This window comes from Ptiloglossa arizonensis, chromosome 4 (genome assembly GCF_051014685.1).
Source record: "Ptiloglossa arizonensis isolate GNS036 chromosome 4, iyPtiAriz1_principal, whole genome shotgun sequence".
NCBI classification, from domain to species: Eukaryota; Metazoa; Arthropoda; class Insecta; order Hymenoptera; family Colletidae; genus Ptiloglossa; species Ptiloglossa arizonensis.
Window position 1 is genome coordinate 5,987,597 of NC_135051.1, and position 18,565 is coordinate 6,006,161.

Genomic DNA, 18,565 nt, shown 5'->3' on the forward strand with positions numbered 1-18,565 from the left:
ACTTACAATAATTATTTATTTTCGACCAAAAAAAAGACGAATAGTATATTATTTTTTTTGTAATCAAACCTACTGTAATAGATGCAACTGTACCGTATTTCCATACTCCTTTTATTGCGTTTTAAAGTTAAAAACACGGGTTCATTTTCCAAACCCAAAGACTTCGTTGGTACAATCGAACGTAACAATGTTTTAATGTTGTAACGAAAGACTCGTGAAACGAATCGACACGTCGTCGTAATTGCTCTGACACCGTGACGGTAACAGAAAACGATCGTTAGAAAATCATTCTTAAACGTTAAACCGAGCGCGCGTTAAATAATGAACGTTCTTAAGCGGTAAACCGAGCGCGTGAACCGCGTTAAATAATGAATGTTGTTCTTCGTCGGTACGGTGGTTAATTTCAACGCAAATTCGACACTTGGAGCCAAACCCCCGTCAGAGTGGGAATTTGTGAAATTTAATCGCGATTACGGGGAATTGAATACGTTATTAAATACTTGTAACAGTGGCGCGCTGGGCGCTCGTTCATAAATTTCATAATACGCGAATCGCATCGGTGCGACTGTCAAAATTCACGGTACGTCGCGCGACTGTCAATTTTCATTAACGAATCGAATCGCGTGTACCGGGTTTTCTCGCATGCACCACCACCGAAAATGCTTTTCGTCCAAAAGCGATTCGAGTCGCCGTATTTATTTCCATAGATTATCGGAAGGTCGTGGAACACATCACCGTGGACCTGCCGATAATTCGACGATTAATCGTCCAGCGAAACGACACGGTGAAATTCCAGAAGAAATAACGAAGAAGCTGCGGGTACCACTCGAGAAAGATTTGCAATGGTGCAATCGCGACGAAACACTCACCATGGTCGTATGTTCAAGAGGGAACACCACCTTGGTATTGATTTTTTGCGGATTTTTTCTCCCGTTGTACAAAGAATCTTTGTCACAAATGTTTCTCTCGTACGTTAATGTTCGAATAATATTTCTGGCGAAAATTTTCGTAAGAAAATGTTAACATGTGTATCAAAAATATGTGTCCTTATTCTACACTGCTTTTTTTAATCACTGTGTAAACTAGAAAATATTGATTCTTTGGAGGACAGAAAAGTTTTCAAGAACGGGATGAATCTTTATTAAAATTTTTGTAATTTATCGCGAATGTGCGGTTCAAGTTTCAAATCGGTCGTACGAGTTAGTTTCTGAGAAAAAGTTACTACCCCTCACAGTTTGAAAGAGCTGCGAGAAAAACGCGTTCGAAATTTAAGCTCGAGAACTGAGAAGCGGTCGAAGTTTTTCGAACTCCACTTTGGTGTTTTAGCAAAGTATTCTTAAAACGTTGTACACTAAGAAAATGCGAAACGAAGAAGGTACGGACTTTTTGAAATTGGAAAGGTAACGGCCACTCTTAATAGAACGGTCTGTTCTATCTGCTGGAATCGCGTCACGGAATTTTTATAATCGAGATCGCGTCGACTACGATATTTCGAGCGACAGGCAACGCCAAGTTTAAAACTGACTGGATATTAACGATTGAAAAGAGAACAGGTTGTTGTAGTTTCGACCATTTGTAAAAGGATTGAAATTAAATTACTATTGCGAGGGGAGAAGCTTTCTAATTATCACAAATGTGAATTAATCTTTCAAAAACGACACGTTAAAAGTAGAAAATGTTAGATTAAATTTTCGGAGAAAACAAGCGGTATGAATTACTCTGATGAACACTGTGATAAACGAAAAGGTAGGGTAATTACGAGTAGCTATTATTTTCAACCACCTTACGTATTGTCAGCAACTCACCAATATTAAATTGACAGGAGCAATTTCGAGCAGATATGTATTCTGCTGAAATACTAACAGTAAATTGGATTACACAGAAAGGTAGGGCCATTATATGCGATACCCGATTAGACTTTTTTCAAAAGCAGATACTGTTCCAGAGAATACAGACAAATTGTATAACCACGACAAGTGAGAGCGAGTTTGTTTCGAAATAATTCCAAATATCTACTAAACAAGTTTACGAAAGTTAATATTTTCATGTAGAAAATTAATATAGACTTTATATCGTAGCGGTAATTACCCCTATGAAAAAATAATTCCGACTTAACTGCACTTTATGAAGATTCTTCTCAACGCGACTAAACAGTGTAATTTTCCTACAGAAATTTTCTTTATAACAAACTTTATAAAATTAGAGAGGTAAACTATAAAAAGAGATTCTTAAAGAGAAAAGGTTTTTAATTGCTTTTACCAAACATTTACTATACTCGTTATTAGAGGATAAGAAGAAGTTCTGCCGATATAATTTTAATTGCTCGATTTTTTAACACTCTGTGCTTTCTTGCATAAGTGTTTGTTTATTGTCTACGATCTGAGTAATTGGTTCAGAACGTTTAGGTATATATAGTACGCGTGCGAATAGATTGCATCTGGACTTGTGACTGTTTTTATTTATTTAGGCGTCATTTCCCCCGAACAAATAAGATACGTGAACCGTACGTGCTTTTTAAACAATGTTCGATCAAATAATAAAATTAATCGACAAAAATTTTACAAACTCTAGAATAAAACTTAAACCTCGAGATAACATCACTGGAGTTCTGTTTGGTTAAAATAATCCCATGAATTTTTCAATTACCATTAATATTATTCCATTCTGATTAAATTGAAGAAAAAAAAAAATTACAATCGATCCATAATCATAATTACAAGACGTACCGTGGAAAATCACGATATAATTTTTAATCCACTACTCGTAAAATGAATTAAATTACTAAATCAATCATTCCGAATACGCGTTTATAATTGTATCGGGTAACAGAAGGATTTATCGTCTATACCGGGTAATAGTCTTGTTAGAAACAAGTGTCGCGAAATTTTCGAGCTCCCGTGCACGTATTTGCCCGATAATTGTCGAATATACCATTACTTTTCGTACCATCTCTCCACCACGATCGTCGAAAATGTCTATTCAGTTCGACGACAAAAGCGCACAGCTTTAGCTGACATTCGCGTTTCACAGAACCATTTTACGTCCGCAAGTCACAATCATCGGAAGTACTTGAAGGAGTACTCTCTTTGCAACTTTCTGACGACCGGAATTAAAGCCTCGTAACCCCCTTTGAATCTCGGGGGTACGCGGCGATCTGACAAGAAATTCCAAAAACGTCGATGCAAAGACGTTAATAAATCTCATCGACGGGAAGCTTTATCCAAGCTAATTAAGGGAAAGGAGCGCGGATTTCCTGTCTCGAAGACTCGGTTTAAGCGGGATAATCAATGGCGTGGTATCGAAAAAAATCGAAAGAAACTTTTTTGTTTTACGTTCTTCGAGAAATTCATCCAATTAAAGAGCGTATTCTCGGCGTGTGTACAAGTTCTCGTAGATTTCCGTCGAATTTCCATCGTGACTCTCATTTTTGCATTTACCTTCGTTTTACACCGTGAAAAGAAACTTTGTACGAAAAACGAAATTTTTCATTTTAAACGGTAGAAATTCTGTCACAAATTTCACCCGAGCTAGAACAGAACGATATTAGAAATTAGTAACACCACTTATATTTGTTCTCTCTTTGATACTTTAAGAATGAATTTGGGAATTTAATTCGCTTTGAGCGTGATTAAAAATTTGACCACCGTGGGAATATTTTAAGTATTCGTAATTCCGAGCGAAAGAGATATCATCCAAGTGAAAGATAAATTGTAAAAATGACCCAAGTTTTCAACCTGGTTCGCTGGTTTCCTTGCTTGATAAACGAGACTCTTTCTTAAGATCTTCTCGACAACATTTTTCATTGTTACGAAGCATTTGATTAATACGAAATTAGTAAATACCGAGAGGCATTCGTCGCGTGACTGACAATTCCAAGACAGAAGCAAAGTTTATTATTTATCTTGTTCGTCCTCTGGCTCGGAAAACAGCTTGGCGATTTTTCGTCGTGTTTCAATTTCACGAGCGCTTTGCTTTAAGCGTAATCTAACGCTACCGTTTATCCGACGCCCTATTCGTTACTTCTGAAACACAAAATCTGCGATCTCGTTTCGTGAACACTCGTGCACTGAACATCAAAGAGTGAAGCATCTTTGATTTTTTCAAATTGTAGGGCCAACTCGGTCAATTTTGCGATGTCAATCGCGTGCAATCGAGGCAAGATTTGTTCACTGCACTACTGTTTAGATTTCAAAAAAAAAAAAAAAAGAACACTGTTTCTGTGTACTAGTATAGCGAATGTCGTCCTCTCCGGTAAATCACATTTTACAAATTAATAAATATAATGCGATTGAATAATAAATGAAGCTTACGTAACTTACGACAGAAAATAGCATGTGTTTAATTTGAAAATTGCACCGTGGAATATAATTTCTACTTTTCAAACATGTGGTGAATAGGACGATAAACATTCGTAAGAAAGTGTTTTCTTTGGATGTTATCTCACGTAAAAATAGAACAAGCGTATTGAGCTAATGTCCCGTTTAAATACTTTTCTTGCAATTAAGCGAATGTTCGTTTTAAAGTGGATTAATAGTGCATAAAATTTTGTGAAATCGTGTGACATAGGAAGAACATTAATGAATCTTGAGGTAACTCGGAATGGACCCTTTGGCAAACGAAAGTGGAATAATTGATTTTTTATTCATTCACGGATCATTTAAATAGTGGCATTAATTTCAGTCCAGTCTCGAAATAAAATATTTAAATATCACTTTGCACACTCAGATTCTGCAACCAGAGTATCTATTGTTCACGCCTACCGGAAGTAGATATTTTTTCTAGCTCCCTCACAATACTGTCTACAAATACAGTAAGCAATCTTTAGTAACAGTGTAACATAATCTGTTATTCTTTTAATTAATATCTCTATTATTTCTTTTTATCGTCCATAGAGGACTTTTTTTCAATTTTTAATGTCAATCATAATACGCAAGTAAATAGTTTCGATGTATAATATAGTCTACAGATATTCGTAGGGATTCCAACAATAGTTGAATACTTATCGGAGCAAAGAAAAAGTTTTCAACAAATTTGTCGCAGCAATTACTATCGTTAAAAATCACAAGACGGTATCTAGTTATATAGTTCTTTTTTAAATTCGTACACGTTTCGATCAAGTTTTAATTATTCTCCGATACGAGATTTAATTAATTTTTCTCTCCGTTGAACAAGACTTGAACACGTCGAAACGTTCGTGAATACAAAAAATGAACCACATACTTCGTTGCAAATCTTCTCGCGATTGTACTTCCACACCGAGCGACAATATTAACGATTACTTATTATTGTTCCCACAGAACGCATCCGTGGCACGAAATAATCCATGTTACCATACCGATACAAATGATCCCTCGTGATACCGTACTGCACCCGCGGATCCACTTGGTCGAGAATGATTTTCGATCGCACTTTCTTCGGAATTAACGTCACCACCTCGAGTATCGAGAAAGAAAATCGTCCCGCTAGCCACGAGATAGCGGTGAACGTCCACAGGAATAAATTCATAAATTAGTTCATAAATTGAACGGATACCCCACATGAAACAGCAAAGTGCAACTTGGAAAACTAAGTCTAGCTCGACGTCGACGTTAATGGATGCTAATGTGACTAGTCGTCTCTTCGGAGCTTGTTGCACTGTTTTTCACCGAGGTCTCGTATCTTTTCTTTTCTCGATCAAAGATCCTCTAACCTGACCTTTTCTTTCTTTTTTTTTATTTATTCTTTTTTTTTTTTTTTTTTATTTTCAAAAAGAATTTGTAAAGACTCACCGGGACGTTAGGATCGAAGAGTGCTCGGATCAATCGGATATATTCGCGCTCGTCGAGGCTCGAGCGAGTCGTCACGCGAGTTTCAAGGGTTGCACGATCGGAACGGGACGCGCGCCTCCACGATACTGCCCGCTGTCTCGCGGTACTCGCGTCGCGACGCTTGAACGCAGAGCGCGTACTCGAGACGCCGACCTATCCTAGCCTATCGGGAGCACGGTCCACGGTTTCACCATCGTTGTCCATCAGAAAGCACAGACAGTGTACGCTGGTTAGCCCGAACCACTGTTTCCCTCTGTGCCTTTGGGTTCGTTCGTCTTTTGATTGATTTTGGTAACGCCTTACTCGGGTAACGCGGTATATAGATACACGTGGCAATGGGCCGGGATTTTTTGTTTTATTTTTTTTTATTTTTAGCGTCCTTCGTGCAAAAATTGGGCGCAAATGGCCAGCCACGTAGTTAGCATTAAGGGCCGAGGATCGATGCGATGATGGAAGATAAGTGATTTATCGACACTTGCACACACCCTCTTTGAGAAAATTGACACGTTTTTGCGGTGGAGAGTAACGAAAGTTACGAGGATTCCTCGTAGTTTTCGATAGCTTGATAGTTATTATGACTTTGGTACCTTTTTGGGCGAATTGTACGATAACACGATGGTGCGCAATTGTATCAGGATGTCGCACTATGCTAATGTCGCAATGTGGCGATATCGCAATATCACAAGATGACTGTATAACGTATGACAATAATATAATGACACGATAATACGATAATAAGGTAACGCGATAATACGATAATGTGATAATGTAATGCTATACCGTAATACCACTTTGACACTACGAAACTACAAAATTATGATACTACGATACTACGATACTACGATACTACGATACTACGATACTACGAAACTACGAGACTACGAAACTACGAAACTACGATACTACGATACTACGATACTACGATACTACGATATTACGATATTACGATACTACGATACTACGATACTACGATATTACGATATTACGATACTATGAAACTACAAAACTACGATACTACGACAGATATAATCAAAAATATGCCATTGTTTTCAAGTTATGAAAGTTTTACGTAGTAAACTATCATAACTGATTCACTATCGACGGCTTGTAATTCGTGTGTGTCTATACCCACTATTTACAGACACTTCCATAGTATTCTATGAATCTCTTGCATTTCCTGAACAAGGCTGATACATGTCTAACACTTCTAAACTAAATTCTCTGGTAGTTCCTGTTCGAAGTGGCAAACTATACAAATGCAGAAGTAGCAGATATGCACTTAATGTATGGTCTTGCTGATTGCAACTCTGTTCCGATAAGACATCTGCACGCGGAATGTTTTTCTAATGGAAGTTTGCCAAATATGAAAACATTCGAAATAATAGTACAGAAACATCTATTGGATATTGGCTCATTTCGATAATGGTACCTCTAATAAAGGAACGTCGGTGCTTCGAGAATTCTGATGTTTTTTAAGTATTTATCAGGAATCAATTCGTTTTTACTATTTTTTTTTTTATTTTTAAATTATCAGGAAGAAAATACTCCTTAAATCTTGACACACGTGTCCCTATTCTCTACGTATACATCCCTTGAAAATTGTGATAAATATACAAAAATGTTTACTTTAAAAGCGTCCTGTTCTTTCACGTTTCGTGAAAGTGAAAATTGAAACAAAATGACATTTCGTGCGCATCGACTTGGTACTTTTTTCGTAATGTCGAGCATGTATTGGAACATGTAGGTCGACAATGGAAACAGAGTCGATTATAAAGTCATTTAATCGAGACAGTGTTGTTCAAAAGCTTCCGGTCTCGAACAACTCTTTATGATTTCCCCCGTCGTTTCGTTATTATCAAACAAAAGGATATTTTTAGAGAGAAATGAGGTTTTAGACACGCGAACAATTTTCGATAGACTCTCAGAGAAATTTGCACCAGTCAGAGGGTAAAACGTTGCGTTGTGTTTTTGTAGCCACGGCTTTTTGTTGTTTTTTTTTGTTCCACGGTAACAGGGGAAGATTTTTCCCGCGAAATAATTCCACCCCGACAGCCGTTTCGTACAATTCTTTGATTGCTTACGTCATTTCCATTCACACTCGTCAAGTACTGATTGCACGTTCGATCGACTTTTTTGTCTTCCATTCGCATCTCTTTCACCTGCAATTCCTACAATCTTTTGATACACCTGAACGTTTTTACAACGCTCCGAACGAGTAAAATTTTTTTCTATAAATTTAACGACACTTTTCAGTGGTGTTGAACACACTGGCACAAATTTGTACATTTATTCGAGTCGTTTTTACGTTAGAAAAATTACAATCGAGGAGAAAGATAATACATCGAGGACAATTTCGTTGATTTACTCGCATCGTTAATGTATTGATAAAATTTGATCAAATTTCGTGGAAACGATGTATACAAAGTATGGTCGAACCACTATTACATAGCTGGTGCAACGTTAAACGTCATTTAAACAAAATACAAAATACATGTCTCGTACTATTTTTAGTATTACGAGATAAAAGTTTATAGAAATATTTTCGAAACATGTACATCCGTGTCCAAATACAGTAAAAAATGATTCGATAACGGGAATTAAAAACAACGGGTTTGAATAAATGTCAAGTGCAATTCTTTTGTCAACAATTCCATACGAGAGAAAAATGGAAAATTACATATGAAAGATAAAATCATATTTTTGACTTACAAGTGACTGTTCAAATTTGAGAGATTATTTTTGTAAGGCTTGCTTATCTATATAAAAATTGGAATTACAAATAAAAATGATTTATAACTATTGCTGGTATAATGTAGATCCATAAATGAAAGTAGAATGCCATTCAATGGAACTTTTTCATTATTCTAATATATAAAGTGTATTTTAAAGAAAATTGTTTATATCTAATAACAGCAGTTGCGATAACAACGTTTTCGTTAGCTATTTTTAAGAAGGAATTAAAACTGTTAAAGAATTGCCTTTACGTAAAAGTAACTAAAAATTGTCCAATAATTGTGACAATTGGTAGCATCGCAAATAAAATGATTTTCAAGCACAGTTCTTGGTACAAGGTACGGGCGAACTAGAATGTTTTTATATCGCTTCTTTTCACTGACTGATTTAATTCCGCAATTGCTGTTACCTTTTCCAATCTACTTTCGAGCGTTAGAAAAACATTCGTGGAAATAGAAACTAATTCTACCATTGTCTGGTCAACACTGGTTTTCTCACAGGATGTTTTAATTTTATTTTCACGGAACTAGTTCGTCCATGAATAAATTTTCAAACAGAGCTTTCCTCTTTCAGAAAGTTATTAGTAATGAAACGTAGTTATGCTAAATTTTAACCGTTATTTTAAATCTACATATTTGTCGAAAAATAAAAAGACATGGAACGGTGGACGTTACTGTAATAACTTGTCGAGATCATTTTTACAATCGCATTGTTCGTTTTTGTTATTGGAACGGGTTGTAAAGTTATTCTTGCATGTGTGGTACAGTTTAATGTGTTTCCCTCGTTCGGTGTAATGGATGCAATAGTTTACATCGAGAAAGACCGAGGATGGCAATTAAAAAGTCTCTTTGTAAAGTAAATACCCGTGCAATTACGCGACGGCCATAATGTGTGACATTAAAGAGAGGATTCGAAATGACAACGCAACGTGTCGCGATTTCAGAAACATCAACAAATGGTAGCCACGTAAACGTAACGGGTGTGTCTCAGTTGCTTGGAGACTTCGCGATGTCTGTACCATGGAGTAAAGCGTACGACTGTATGGTATTTATTGATCTATTATCTAATAGAAACAATAGGGAGAACGATATACGTATCACTGTTTCATACAGCTATTTACTCGTGTAATTTCGTTCGACCCTTTAATTTTGCTTCGTGTATCTAAGAGACACCGTATTTACATATAAATTTGCTGCCATAATTTGCTTACGTGAAATTTACTTTCTATCTAAACTTCTTTCGAAACGTGTCTTTGGATCGATACGGAACACGATACTTTTATTAATAGCTTGAAATGTTTTTGTTAAAAGATAGCAAAGAAATAAGATTTATTTTTATGAATTGACAAAAGTATCTTTGTATTTAATATATCTTTAAATATGATTACACATTAAATTCTCGACAGTGCGTGGAGATTTAATAAATTGATAACAAAATTAATTAAACGTACGAAGGTTTTCATTCAAAATTAATCTGAAATAGGTTAGTGCAACGATACGGTAATCGATTGACATGAATTTCGAAATGAAAAGGAACTGGTATCAACGATACAAAAACTGAAAAAGATACACAGTGCAAAATTCGATAAAAAAATTAGTTAATATTACATTTACAGGAAGTATGATACTTATATAAAGTATAATTTCTGTACCTGTTGCTTGTTTCTTTAAATGAAAATTCTCTTATTATGACGTAAATCCAATATGATTTCAGGGTCATTTAAGAAATGAACAGATACTGAAAATGTAAGTTAGAACTTTACAAAGGACGTATGACACGGTGTCTACAGGCAAGAATGATGTAACGTTCGTAGTCGAAGAGTGACCGCCAGACGAGTATATTCCATCTGATAAATAATCTATTTGAGATATCTCGAAATGAAGAAACCTATACCATTTAGTTCCAGCGAACGTACAGGTAATTGAATGTCTTTTACTGATCCAACGACCAAGATAATTTCTATCGAGGTCTCCTATTTGTTTCTATGTACATAGTTACAATTACAGTGTTCATGTTCATCGCACAAGTGGCATGACTTTCATTTGTAACCTCATAATATTCAAATTTCTTCTTATACTTGCAGTTCAGGTTCGTAAAATTAACCACCGAACTTCGATACACTATATTTTACTATCATATACGATTATTATACATATTGCTTCCTTGCACTTCACAATCATTGGAATGCACAAGGTGCACGTGAGATCGACCAGAAAATACAAATCACAGTTTGAAAGTTATATTTCATATCCCGTGTCGCGCATGCGCACACGAGTTCAGTGAACTTCCACGCTCCTGAACACAATCTGCTTTCGTTCTACGTGAGAGCCATACCGTATTCAACGAAACAAAGCCTCTTAAATTAAAAATACCATTTATTCTCTTTACCAAGTGCAACTGAAATGCACAGTACATTATCACCGAACGAAACCGTAAACCTCTGCTTCGCGTTTCAGATTAATTTCACACTCACCGTTTTCTATTTCACATCGATGCACTTCCAAATGTTATTCTCTAAATATTGCCTCTTCGAGCGACTCGTCGACGTCTTTTCTTTCCCCTTGACTTATCGGTACATTATAAATTCTTATTCGTTATTCGCGTCAGCCACACCGTTGACAATTTCTGCCCGCGGCAACGGCCTTCTGTTGCAAAATAATTAACTTAATCGAAAGGTCGTACGTGACAGGAAAACTCGTCGTGAGCTGCTAATGTTGAATCAACAGAGGAATCTCTCGTCTTCGAGCCGGATGGCGCGATTATAACGATAACCGAATTGCCAGGAGGAAGTTCCAATCAGGAATTATCGGGCTTTTGACCGGTCGATACGCTATAATCGGAATATTTTCAATTACTTGTGCACACAGCTGCAAGTCGCGACTGTTGCAATTCGCGTTTCGCTCATCGCGGGCGCGTGCAATCCGTGCAGTTACCGAACTATCGAAGTCGTGCAAAACAATGCACCTTGTTACTCGTGCATAAATTCGAGGACCCCTCGCTGACGGCCCGCGGACGCTCTATGAATATATACTTTACCAAAATTGTGTCAATCGATCAGACTTTAATCGACGACAATATAAAGATTGAGTCTCTTTTTTTTTCTTTTCGCTCTCGCGATGAGGCGAGAAACATTAATCGTAAATAATCGAAGAAAGAATTATAAAAAGTACAACCAAACAGGACCGTGATACATTACGATTAGTGTCTCTTCAGGAACAATAATTTGTTCAAAGTAAATAAAAATTCAACCGAATATCACCTCGTAACATCTTTCGATCTTTCAATTGCTGTATCGTGTTACTGGGAAATTTTATTTGAAACGTTCCCTCGTAATTTGGTAGCATTATCTCTACGGTGCAATATTAAAAAAAAAACAAAAACAAAAAAACTTGGAAACTAAATGCCCACGTATGTGCCAACGTTCTCGAAGAAGTTAATAGCGGGAAATCGCTTTACTGGCATTAGACCAAAACGCGAAGAGTCTCGTTACAGCCGATAAAGGGTGGAAGAAGTGTTTTGTCAGCCATTACTGCCCTACTTTTAATTCCTCGGTTCGATTCGAACGCGTCTCTGGAACTCCCCGGTCTATTTGACTAATTGTAAGCAGTGATAATATTAGGCGTTTGGTTTACAGAGGTATGGAGAATTTCGTTCTCACTCTTGCTTACCGCTGGTATTTTTAAATGGTGTGTTTGTGCGTGTCTGGCGGTAACGTAAGTTTTTGGTTGAAAAGGGAAGTATTCAACAGCTCACGATAATGGAATCTTTGCAAACAATCGTGAGTCTAATCTTACTTTTTCCTTCGGGATTCATTGATCCGAAATGGAGTAATTTCAATTTGTTTATCGATGCAAACGTTTAGAGAAATTTCATCAAGTTTCAACTCCTTAGATTTACGTTAGAAATATTAACGAACTTCGTAGAGATGGTAATTTCTTCGTTTTTATTACGTGAAAAATCATACAAAAATATGTGTGTCTGTACAAATACATTGTTATTGGGTTTTTGAAAATATTTTTTTCGTTGAATGATTCTTCTACGTAGTTTGAAAATTTTCTAAATTCGCTGAACGTATTAATCGGACAAGAAACATCTCGATGGAATTTAATGAAACTTCGTGGGTTTGTAGATCGACTAAAAATAGAAGATCCATATTTTTTTTAGCCGCAGGAACCGAAGGTTAGAGGGAAAAGTTCTCTTTCAAAGTTTCACCTTTTAATTCTACCTTTACCACTGTTTGGAATAAAGGGAATTGTTTTAAACTGGTCATTCACGATTGGTAGCAAGTAATATGGTATATACATCGATAAATTAAAATTATCGATACGAAGACATCTTCAAAGTTACAATTTTCACCAAATTGATATAACGTTTAAAAAAATATTACAACCATGTCGTTGCAAAAATAAACCTACGAAGGTGGTAGATCATTTTCACTACGACTATAATAATACGACATCGTATAATAATACGAATACGTAGACGTTGGTCCGTTATCGTCCGTGTGTTCCACCATTGAATGGATGAAATTCTCAAAGCGGTTGGCCCTCACCGACAATTGCATTCGAGGTGTAAAATAAGGCGACGCGAATTTACGGACTGACCTAATAATTCGAGCCACATTGTGTCCACGTAAACGGGGTCGGTGACACTGGCGAGTGTCGCGATGTTTGAATTTTTGCCCAGTGTTCAAGTAACTGGCGTCGTGCCAGAATGAACATTCGCGATAGAGCGGACCGTGGATTTCACCGTGCTATCACATATCCACGGGATCTTCGGAAACATGCCCGTGCTCGTCGTTTGTAGCAAGCTATACGTAACTGGTTGAACTCCGTTTAGCACTCGTGCCTCCCTAAATTTATGTAGACCGAAACTGCGCGTAAAACTGTGCCAAAGCAGTTCCCAACCTTTCGGGTACACGCGATTACTCGCTCGTCATTAATTCAAGGGCTGTTCAATATTCGAGGAACGTTTCGCAATACTAAACGTTCTTGTGGCAGTCATGTCAACTCCCATGGTGAAGGACGACTCGATATCACTTCGCATGCGACTGTGATAGACCGTGGTTCGGTTTAACGCGGCCGGTGTAACGTATTGTAACACTCTAATTACCTGGGTAAGAAAAATTACATAAATCCGGAAATAGAAATTTTACGGGGTGGGGTGGGGAGGAGAAGAAAATTGTTACCCGAGTGATCGAAATGAGAGATTACTTTGGGGAGTATGAACGTGTTACTAGATACTCGAGGGTTGAAGATTTTAACTTCATTGAATTAAAACTGTCACACATTTTTATTTATTTTTAAAATTATCTGTGTAGATATTTAATGCGTTGAAAGTCTCCTTAGTGTCGTCGAAATTGTCGTTTAATAACGAGGGTTGAAGATTTTAACTTCATTGAATTAAAACTGTCACTTACACTTTTTTATTCATTTTGGAAATTATCTGTATAGATATTTAATGCATTGAAAGTCTTCTCAGTATCATCGAAATGGTCGTTTAATAATGTTGTCGTATGGTGATAACGATGCTTTGTAAGCGTAACTGCTTCTAACGAATCATTGTTATTTTAAATCAAATGCTACTTTTCTGTACTTACCATCTGACAACAGTTGTTAAGACGAATACAAAGATTCATAAATATTAATACGAATGTTTCATCTTAATGTAAGTAGCAAGAAGATGTTACATTATTTATCAAGTATTTCTCTTTTCACATTATCACCGCGCCACTTAAACCTTGTCACTTCTATGAATTTATTATCCTTTAATGATCAAAAGAAAAACCGTATTCTTAACTATTAATATTCATTAGAGTTAGACATGATAGGGATAAATTCGGTGTAAGATCGATATAATGCTGTAGAGAGGCTTTTGAAATAACAAAATCCGGAGTAATTCAATGGTTTGTGCATCATATTTTTATTAGATACGTAAACTACTGAAAATGATACGTTAGTAAAAGGTTAAACTTTCGTCTTTAATTTTAAAAGAGGTTCGAGCAATATATTTGAATACCTTTTCAAATATAACTTTTAATCTTTATCATTCAATTATCTGTACATAGGGCCAGCAAAGAAATAATAAATCTTATTTATAGAATATAAGAGATTTAAAGATACTAGACACGATACCTTATAATTTTGTTTAAAAGAGCCATAGACGAATCGTGAAAAAAAAAACGAGTGAAAATGTCGGTCATATTCACGAGATCGTGTTGGCATTTGCCCTCATAACTAGTTCCCAAGTTCGATAAAATTTTCCTCATGCCATGGCATATATTAATACCCTTCAGCTATGAACGTGATGTGGTAGGTAGACTGTCCATTTTCCCAATTTTCGCTAACCACAAACGTGCGACAAATTTGACTATAAATTGCTCTCCGTTGCAAATATTGTACATACATCGAATGTACGAACTCAATATTTCAAATCGATACATGTGTATACGTAGATTGACGTAGTCAACCTTAATTTCAAGGCTACTTGTTTTCCTCTATATCTACTAAAGGAAATAGGTAAAAAGAAAAAATCAAAACGAACTTTCTAAGATAAAACTAGACCTTGAGAAAATAAAACTAATATTCACATGAGATAAAGTTTATGAATAAATGCACAACAATTATGCTTGTGTTAAATAAATATATTTCAGGCAATTCAAATTCGTGTATTCTTTATAAAAGGGATATAATTATTTTAGTATCATTTTTAAGTACTTTGAATATTCATGCCATTTTGTGTAAAAATGATTAATAATTTCTGAATAAAACATTACGATATTGTTATTTTACAAATATTATTTACATAAATGAAAGTGATAGACAAAATGTATAAAATACATAGTAGATATAAATATATAAATATAAATGTTACTTTATACGATGTATTGGCATAAACCTGTTTTTGTGGATACATTACAAAATTTATTGTTACACGTGATTATGCGTTATCTGTTAGTAGTTTTCGTGAAATTTTATACGAAAGTACCTTCTTGACTAGAACAAGTTTTTGTACCTTCAAACTATTTTCATTAAGAGGTAAAAATTCTATTATATAAAATATATGTTACATGTTTGACTTTGTACATATAATTTGAGCAACTGAGAATTTACTCTCTATTTGACAAACGAAATCGTTATAAAAATTTCAGACTCGTAGTAGGACTTCGTAATTTTTGTGACAATATTGAATATTAAAAGTCATGAAAATAACAATTTTTGTTAAACGTTACAGTTACTTGCATTATTATGGGCCGTTACTGATTATTGTTTCATTTTTGGGCGTATAATACATGGAATCTAAGAAACATTTTGTAAAGTCACCAACAATGCTTCTATCGGGTAGACTTTGACTCATTCCATAAATTGCAAGCTGAAAAAATGTATTATTTTTACATTACATTTTTATCAAATGTACTTATCAATTATATTTACCTTTCCTTCGAGCGTATTTTCGGAATTTTTCAAAATTATGCTCAATTCAGTTTCAACATCTTTCAGAAATTGATCTGCCACACCAGGTTGAGTATGAACATATGTAACACAAAGATGTATACCAGGAGGAAATTGAAGTGTATTCAAATTCCATCCTTTTGTATTTAAATGTTCAGAAAGTTTATAAATATGGAAATCATTTGATCCCAGTGCAATAACTGAAGTAGCTGGAGTACCAAAAATGAAAATTCCTTGTATTTTTCTTAATCTGTTAACAATTGAATTTATATACAGTCATATAAAATAAATAAAAACGACCAGATTTAAATTCAAATGCATACCCTTGTTCAATGTATTTAGCAGTTTCTATAATTTGTTTTGTTGCTTCTAAATATCCATTATGACCAAAATACATAAATGTAGCCCAACATGATGCTATAACTCCACCAGCCCTTGAACCATTTACTGTTGGAGAACCATAAATGCCACCAGGCCAATCAGTTGATATAGTATATTGGTGATGTCTGTATGTTTTATTCCTATAAAGAATAAGGGAGGAACCTTTCGGGGCAAATCCATACTAAAAAAAGAATTCAATTATATATTTCACACCAAAATTAATTATAATATTATTTATTTACCTTGTGAGTATCAGCCGATATACTTGTAACTCCAGGTAGCTTAAAATCAAATAATGGCACAGTAAAACCTGCATCTGGCATGAAACAAAGTAAAAATCCACCAAGACAGGCATCAACATGGACTGGAATGTCATACTTTAACCCTAATTCAGAAATAGCTTGAATATTATCCATTGTTCCATATGGGAAGTTTGGAGTTGATCCTACTAACTATTATAGATTATTAGTATAATGTTTATCGTTATATATATATATATATATATATATATATATATATATATATATATATATATTTTTACAAACATTAAAGAAACATAATTTCGTACCATTATTGTATTTCTTGTTATAGCTCTTTTCATTTGTTTAATAGAAACTGTATAACTGTGTGGATTAACAGGTACCAAACGTACTTTAATTTTCAAGTACTGAGCAGCCTTATCAAAAGCAGAATGTGCTGTTACAGGCATTACCATTTCTGGATTTTTAATACCTTTCATATATCTTGCATAGTCCCTGTATGTTTTGCATGCTAACAGAATTGACTCTGTACCACCAGTAGTCATCTAAGAAAAACCTTGTTATAGCTAAACTGTTTGCTTATTTTGTATTATTCGTAGCTGAAAACAATTTACCGTGCCACAGGTACTTTCGTCACCATGAAACAAATCACAAGCCATTCTAACTACTTCTGCTTCCATTTTGCACACACCAGGAAATACATCAGGATGTAAGGGATTTGTATATGATGCAATTCCATAAATATTTCCCATTAAATGCGACAATTTAGTGTTGATTGTATACACAGCACCGGATACTTTCCCATTCGACCAGTCGTAATCACCTGAACAAAAATACATATAGTACATTTCTCTATCAGTGTCATACTAAGTAACATATTCTTTATTTTAATTTTTCTACCTAACTGAATGCTCTGCTGTACTTGTTTTAATATTTCATCCGGTTCCATGCCATCATCTGGAAGCTTTACAACAAATGGAATATTCTGTAGCCTTTGCAAAGCATCTTTTTCAAACGATGAATTAATATTATTTAATTCTCGATTAATTCTATCTCTAATGGATGGTATGTAATTCCTTAAATTAAAAAATTGTCTTTTTCCTCGTTGTATCAAGCCTATAAAACAAATTACCGTAGATTTCACTTAATCTAACTAAATATTAACCGTGTAAATTTATGTTAAATGAAAATCATACTTTCATCTTGAAAGACAAAGTTCCACAACCAAACTGTGGCAAGAACAGTTGTACTTGTTATAGTTACTATCTGCCATGGTTCTTTGCCTTGGAACCAATTATTTATAAATCCCTGTATAGGAGTTGCAGGACAGGAAATGTACATATTTATCTGAAAAAAATTCTGCCTAGATGATTCATCGTTTCTTTTCCCTCATTATATAAATATAAATCCTATTATTCAAGTGTATTATATAGATTAATACACATTATTGTCAGAAAAACTTTTATCTGTACGAAACAGGTGTCTGCATTCGTTTCTTCTTGCTCCCTCGCTTATTTTTTCGCTTACACGCATACTCTCTCTTTCGATACATTTTACTTTCTCGTACTCGATTTTCTGTACTCTGTACTTTTCTTTGTTCTCCTAAGCTACTCATTCTAATGTAACGTCTAAGTGCTTTAATATTTCACTTACGAAAATTATATATATATTATAATGTATACATTTGAAGGAATATTTTAATTCCTGTGTACGTACCAAACTTCCGAAATGGTGCACTAAAATATAATACCGATGTGAATTTCCAAAGTTTTACACGGGAACGTGGGAAACACTATTAATGTTTCAAAAGAAGAATTACTACTGCGATGGAATGAACCGATGTGCTGCATTCCAAAAGAGACCTTGTGTGTATTGTGTTGCTAACAAAATGATTTCTATGTGAAAGTGTCTACTAACAGATGGCAGCTCACAA

The 18,565-nt window shown here is 35.1% G+C and overlaps 2 protein-coding genes and 1 long non-coding RNA gene across 6 annotated transcripts in view; 1 reads left to right on the forward strand and 2 right to left on the reverse strand.

Annotated features, from left to right (window-relative positions):
- The window catches only part of LOC143145818 (tachykinin-like peptides receptor 99D), an 89,173-nt gene extending 83,273 nt beyond the window's left edge, over positions 1 to 5,900 (reverse strand). For 3 of the 4 annotated variants that reach the window (XR_012991772.1, XM_076309573.1, XM_076309571.1), the window contains exon 1: positions 5,769 to 5,900. The gene's annotated coding sequence lies outside the window, so the exon portion shown is untranslated. Of the gene's footprint in view, positions 1 to 5,335 lie in introns of all 4 variants that reach the window. The other variant, XM_076309572.1, reaches the window with a different exon arrangement.
- The window catches only part of LOC143145819 (uncharacterized), a 57,729-nt gene that overhangs the window by 26,870 nt on the left and 12,294 nt on the right, over positions 1 to 18,565 (forward strand). Inside the window, exon 3 of the long non-coding RNA XR_012991773.1 lies at positions 10,254 to 10,457. This is a non-coding gene — a long non-coding RNA (uncharacterized LOC143145819). The remainder of the gene's footprint in view (positions 1 to 10,253; positions 10,458 to 18,565) is intronic.
- Sply (Sphingosine-1-phosphate lyase) lies at positions 15,396 to 18,507 on the reverse strand. Its single transcript, XM_076309568.1, has 9 exons — positions 18,349 to 18,507; positions 17,829 to 17,979; positions 17,533 to 17,748; positions 17,247 to 17,455; positions 16,941 to 17,177; positions 16,615 to 16,824; positions 16,315 to 16,553; positions 15,974 to 16,241; positions 15,396 to 15,911 (listed from the first exon to the last, which is right to left on the reverse strand). Exons 2-9 carry the CDS (start codon positions 17,971 to 17,973, stop codon positions 15,786 to 15,788), a joined length of 1,650 nt encoding a protein of 549 aa, XP_076165683.1. The 5' UTR covers positions 17,974 to 17,979; positions 18,349 to 18,507; the 3' UTR covers positions 15,396 to 15,785.